Here is a 6,541-nt window from a genome sequence, read left to right as displayed (position 1 = left end):
GTAAGAATTAAATCAAAGTCATGAGTTCAATTCCCATTTAAACCAGTTAATACCAGTTCTTCTAAGAAAAAACTATCAGAAGGCTAACTGGCTAGCCAGCTCCAGAGAAGGGCTTATTGGTCATGGAGGAGAGTGTTGGTAGGTCAAAACAACATGCCTCTAACACTTGTAAAACTATTCAAAGCACCCTTGTCCAGGGGACTATGTGTTCCTAAGAGTAGTGCTGAAACTGAGGTGTGATACAGTAACTTTAGCTACCTAAAGATTTAGTATATAACTTATTGTCAGCATTTATCACAACTCTGTGGTAAGCTGCTCATGGAAACTATAAATGGAACTGATTGACCTGTATTGTATCCTGCATGGTATCAATCTCTTGGATATTTTGATCAATTGCTGAACAGAATCTTGTTTCTTTGTAAGTCCATCGCAAGAACATTGGATGCATGAATGGATCCTTTCTAGTGCAGTCCCTTATCTGTGAAGGAACCTGTGTCAAAGAAAACCATTAAACTTTTGCATAGCATTCTGTATCTCTGCTCTTCGTAGCTTCTTCTTCTTTTTTTTTTTTGGCAGAACGGGGGATTGAACTTAGATCCTTGCGTTTGCCAGTCAAGCGCTTATCCTACTGAGCCATCTCCCCGGCCCCTAGTTCTTATTTCTCATTCTGTAAATCCTTACACAGGAGTTGAGTATTTCAAAGTTCTGAGTGAAATTGTCTTTGTTTTTTTTATATTTTATATTTTATTTAATTTTTTTATTATTTATCATGGTTGCATCTTTTTTGAAAATTTGTGTGTGTGTATGTGTGTGGCCAGCTCAGCCCACCAGGGGGTGGGGCTGGCTGGCATGTGGTGCTGGGAGATTGAACCACGGTCCCTGTGCTTTGCTAAGCTTGTTCTAAGTAGGTGCTTTAGACCACTGAGCCATCTCACCAGCCCTTGTCTTTGTTTTATGGATCACAATATTTAAATATGATGGACTCCCTTGAGTGGGTCAGTTGGCTATTTTATTTAGGATGTTTAAGGAAGCAAACTGACATTTTTCTGCACACCTACAGTATTCTGTATAGTTTACTAGGCATTCTCACATGTATTACTGACATAAAGTCACCCTTGCCACAATTTGACAGATGAGAAATTTAGTTTTGAAAATACAAGTAACTGAACCATGATTTCAACACTTGTCTGTTGGACTTCAAAGCCTGTGAATTTTCTGCTGCACATACTTACTGACTCCTGAAATAGCAACATTTCTTAGTCAGACTGAACCTAATAACATGCTTTTCACCTAGCCACTCTCCCTTTTCTTTTATAACATTAAAACTTTAAAACAACAAAAATATTAAGACGTTTAAGATTTCACTGTAGGGGCTGGTGAGATGGCTCAGTGGTCTAAAGCACCTACTTAGAACAAGCTTAGCAAAGCACAGGGACCGCGGTTCAATCCCCCAGCACCACATGCCAGCCAGCCCCGCCCCCTGGTGGGCTGAGCAGGCCACACACACACACACACACACACACACAAATAAATAAATGTTAAAAAAAAATTATAAAAAAAAAGATTTCACTGTAAATTGACATAATAATTGCACGTATTTCTGGGGTACAATGTGATTTTTGATATATGTAGAATGATTAAATCAGACCAATTAAGTAAACTCCATTATACTTGGCTTATGTTACCTTAGCAAGATGCATCCTTTGCAACAAGGCCAGAAATTAAGCTTTGAATCACCAATAAGGAGAGCATTGGTTTGAGCTTGCTTTCAATTTTGTCAAAAATGCTGTTATTATTTGCATTTTACCTAGTTCCTGGTAACTCATAATCAATCTAAGACTGTGCTAGCATAAACCATTTTTTGCTGAATGCAACACTTAAAGATCTGTTGGGTTTCCTCGTCCATTCAAGAGCCAAAAAATTCTACAGTTTTAGAAACAAAGGCTTGCTGTGGTGAAAGCAAACGTGAAAGTTTGCTATGGTGAAAAGCAACTTAGCAAAAGAGGGATGATGTAGAGAAGACATGAATGAGAAAGACTCTTAGAGGGTAAAGACATGGGGAAGGGTATTTTCAAAATTACAGTAACTCAAAGGGTCATTGATCATTATCCTCTGAATGAATGATGAAAGACAGCTGAGAGCTAATCTAGACCTACAGAACTCAGAAAACCCAAGAACAGAGGATCATGGTATGGTGATATTCTTTGCAGAGGAGGGTGGCTGGATTTGACCCAGGTTCTGAATAGTATAATTTGAGATTTGAATGAAACATTTCAAGGCCTCTTGGAATTAGTCATTCCGCACTGGATATATTGGGCCATCATAGATATTAAAGGATTAACCTTTGAAAGTTGTTTCAGCACCAAATCCCAGACAAATTAACCCACATTGTTTTAGTTCCTGCTTACCCTCTTTTGTTGTCAGTGGCTTTCTGAGGAGATAATTCAGTTTAAGACCTTGGGAGCCCAAATCCCCAAGAATCTACTGTGGAGATCAGGAGTTTGAGAAAAGGGTTATGGGGAAACTCAGACAGAATGTAGTTCCTGAATTTCTCCTCCATCTGCCCTTGAATTTTCCTGCCAGGGCTTTCAGAGGAAGCCCACCTGCCACCATTGTCATTATCTATACCCCACAGAAATTAGGATGAGGTACCTGCTCCCAAGGTGGTCTGTTAGGAAATTTTAGTGGCATCTTCTTGTACAGCTGAGTTTCTTAGGAAAATGCGAATTTGGGAGCAAGTGGAATGAAGTGTAGCTCTTGAGGAGCAAATAGGTCCAGTCCAGAGAGCTGGCAGTTACCTGCCTTGGTGTTTACCTCTTTTTCCTTTTTCTTCCCTTGCAGTGTTTCCGAATGTGGGAGTTAGCATTGTCCTCAGCAAGTAGCTACAAGTAACATATGAAGCAGCTGAAGGGAAGGCGCCCAAGAGAGTGGGAAAATGTGGTGGACTAGGAGGATGATAGCAGAAACAATCATGAGAGAGGCTCTTCTCCCCCCACAAAAGTCTCCATTATTTTGAACCCCTGAGTCCATGAGGTGGAAAATGACAAGCTCTATACTATAATTCTATATACAATCTTTGATTCACATTAGGAAAGGCAGAAGGTAGAGGAATTCACATCACCAAAGCAATTTTTTTTGTAGTGAATCATTAAAATATATAATTACAAAGAAAATAATCTAATGTGCAGTGCTGTCTCGTATGGGAGCTATTGAGCTTTTAAAGTATGGTTAGTTTCAATTAAAATGTTTTGTAAAAGCAAAATACACACCAGATTTCAAAGACAATATGAAAAAAGTGTAGTAATTTTTAATATTGATTATATCTTGAAGTGATTAGTTTGGATATGTTGGGTTAAATAACATTAAATAACATTAACATAAATAACATTAACATTAATCTTTAAGGGAATGGAAATGTTAATTATTCTGATTAGGTCAGTACATTTTTTTTTTTTTTTTTTTTTTTTTGCGGAACCGGGGATTGAACTCAGACCCTTGTGCTTGCCAGGGAAGCACTTATTCCACTGAGCCATCTCCCCAGCCCCAGGTCAGTACATATTATACACATGTATTGAAATATCACAGTGTACCCCTATCTATGTACAATTAAAAATATTAAAAACAGTGTGAAAAAATAAAGTATGAGGCTAAAAGACACTAGTTTTTCCTGTTTCCTTTTTAACATAGCTACTAGAATAGTAAAAAATAATGTATGTAGCTTACATTATGTTTCTATTGGACAGTTGCTCTAGTACACAAGAAAAAGGATTAGAAGCTAGGTATAATGGCTTATGGCTCTAATCCTAGCACTTGGGAAGTTGAAACATGAGGACTGAGAGTTCAGAACATAACAAGTTGAAGGTCAGCCTGGGACTCTGCCTCAAAAATCAAAACAAAACAACAAAACAAACTAACAACAACAACAACAAAAACCACAATCCTATATGTGGGGCTGGGGATACAGCTTGGCGGTCTAAGTGCCTGCCTGGCAAGTGTAAGGATCCAGGTTGGATCCCAGGTACCACATGCCATGCTGGTCCTAAACCCAGATTGAGTAGTACCGGCCCAGAAACCGTGCATAGCACTGGGGAGGCTGACATGGGGAGAGGAAAGGCACTTTGAAGCTTCTCCTTCCTTACCATCTTAGCCATCAAGCTCCATGTGGGAGATAGTGACAATGTGACAGGAACTTTCTCTGGGCCTCTCTGGACCACGATTCCTGGCTGAGAAGAGAAGGCGGAAGGCAGTGAGCCCCTTCACTCCCAGGGCCATGTGATAGAGCTGTTGCTGCACCTCCTTCTGCTGATAGGCATAGATGAGTGGATTGAGCAGGGAGTTGCCTACACCAAGCAGCCACAGGTACTTTTCCAGCACTGTGTAGAGGTTGCACTCCTGGCAGCCCGCCTGCACAATGCTAGTGATAAGGAAGGGGGACCAGGATAGAGTGAAACTCCCAATGAGAACAGACACAGTGCGGATAGCCTTGAAGTCGCTGGCATACCGTGGGGGCCGGTAAGCTCCCACCGTGGCTCCTGCATGTTCCATCTTTCGGATCTGCTGGCTGTGCATGGAGGCAATCTTGAGCATGTCACAGTAGAAGAAGACAAAGAGGAGCATGGCTGGAAAGAAGCTAGTGCAGGAGAGAATTAGCACAAATCTCGGGTGAAATACAGCAAAGAAAGTACAGACCCTGTGGTAGGTGGTTTGCTGGAATATGGAGACTCCAAGTGGGAGGAAACCAATGAGGTAAGATAGCAACCACAGGCCGGCAAGGCAGGCCCCAGCCACGAGCCCATTCATGATCTGAAAGTAACGAAGGGGCTGCTTAATGGCAAGGTACCTGTCCAAGGCAATCAGCATGACTGTGAGCACAGAGGCAGCTGCAGAAGAAGTGACAAATGCCATTCGAAGGCTGCATAGGGTCTTCTGTGTGGGCTGAGCAGAGCTGAAGAGCTGGTCTGTGACAAGGCCTGAGATAGCCACGCCAATCAAGATGTCAGCCACAGTCAGATTCAAAGTGAAGCAGAGACCAACACCATCATTCTTGTGTATTGATAACAGCACAGCCACAGCCACGAGTGCATTCACAGCAATGATGAGGAAGGCCAGGACAGCAAGGATCACTCCAAATGAGCCAGATGACTCCATGTCTTGAAGTGGCAGGACTCCCACTTACCAGGCCATGTTGGCTCTCCAGCTCAATTTCTGGGCTGTAGGAGAAGGAGCTATAGGTTCAGAGCCACAGTACAGTTATGGGCTTCACTGGCAGTCCAGGCTGGCAGCTTATTATCTTTGGAATCCTGATGTCATTAAGAATTACTGTCTCCTCAGTCCTCAGCCTCCTGTCTCTCCAGCTTTCTGGTCAGAATCCTAGTGCAGATCTTCCTCTGGGCGCTGAGCTAGTCCCTCCCCCAACAAGTTACTAGACAACTCCGAAGTACCTGTGCATGCTGTCTCCAGGCCCTTCTCCCTTCATTGATGCTTCAAGAGTTCTGGAGGCATGGGCGAATTCAAAAGCTTGTCTGTCTGACAAAAGATATAATTGACTCTAATCACACTTTTCCTTCCTCCATAGTTTGATATTAAATTTCCACTTCTTTTATTCCTAAACCTTGAGTGTCAGCTTAATAACTGATCTAGCTTAATTAAGCATTTGCCTAATAAATAATCCATAGTTACTATTATGACTGCTTTTAATCAAGCAAAATGATCATAATCAGTTGAAGTGGGAAATGAGCTATTTGAAGGCCCCAGCATTAGCATCTTTCAAGGGTATTATCACATGTTTGAGCAGTTTTTTTCTTTTTCTTTTTCTTTTGTGGTAATGGGGATTAATCCCAGGGCTTTACATTAAACTACATCCCTAGCTCTTCTTACTTTTTTTTTATTTTGAAACATGATTTCACTAAGTTGTCTAGGCTGGCCTGAAGGCTATGATCCTTCTGCCTTAGCCTCCCAGAGTGTGGGCATTCCAGTTGTGTGTCTCATGCTCTGCTCCTTGCTTTCTTTAGACCTATTTTTTTTTTTGGTGGAACCGGGGATTGAATTCAGGCCCTTAAGCTTGCCAGGCAAGCAGTTATTCTACTGAGCCATTTCCCCAGCCCCTAGACCTATTTTTATATATCTAGGAGTGTGGACTTGAAACTTACTGAATTTCTTGAATTAATACTTTCCATCAAACTTGAGAAGTTTTATGTCATTGTTTTTTTAAAAGTTAAGGTTTTTTTTTTCCTGAGAATTGAACCCACAACTTTTGCACTGAGCTACATTCTCACATCCTCTTTTTTAAAACTTTGAGACAGGAGCTTGTTAAATTGCCCAGGATGAGTTCAAATTTTCAATCCTGCTGGAGTGCTGCAATCATAGGCAGGAATCATCACATCCATGGTTTAAACTGTTTCTTATCTTTCTGTCTCTAGCACATCAAATGGCAGTTTGCCCAAACAGAGTATGTTGTTCCCTCGTTCCTTAATCCCTTGGCACTCAATTCATTGGGATGGCAGGGCTGGGGAGATGGCTCAGTAGAATAAGTGCTTCCCTG

General features: G+C 41.5%; 1 protein-coding gene across 1 annotated transcript; it reads right to left on the bottom strand.

The window, feature by feature from the left end:
- Positions 1-470: 470 nt before the first annotated feature.
- On the bottom strand, positions 471-5,161 carry Gpr119 (G protein-coupled receptor 119). Its single transcript, XM_004634503.2, has 2 exons — positions 4,140-5,161; positions 471-490 (listed from the first exon to the last, which is right to left on the bottom strand). Exon 1 carries the CDS (start codon positions 5,146-5,148, stop codon positions 4,144-4,146), a length of 1,005 nt encoding a protein of 334 aa, XP_004634560.1. The 5' UTR covers positions 5,149-5,161; the 3' UTR covers positions 471-490; positions 4,140-4,143.
- Between the last annotated feature and the right edge of the window lie 1,380 nt (positions 5,162-6,541).

The sequence above is a fragment of the Octodon degus genome, unplaced genomic scaffold, assembly GCF_000260255.1.
Source record: "Octodon degus isolate 3935 unplaced genomic scaffold, OctDeg1.0 scaffold00063, whole genome shotgun sequence".
Lineage (NCBI taxonomy): Eukaryota > Metazoa > Chordata > Mammalia > Rodentia > Octodontidae > Octodon > Octodon degus.
The sequence above is the reverse complement of the archived record's forward strand: the minus strand, read 5'-3'. Positions and strand labels throughout refer to the sequence as shown.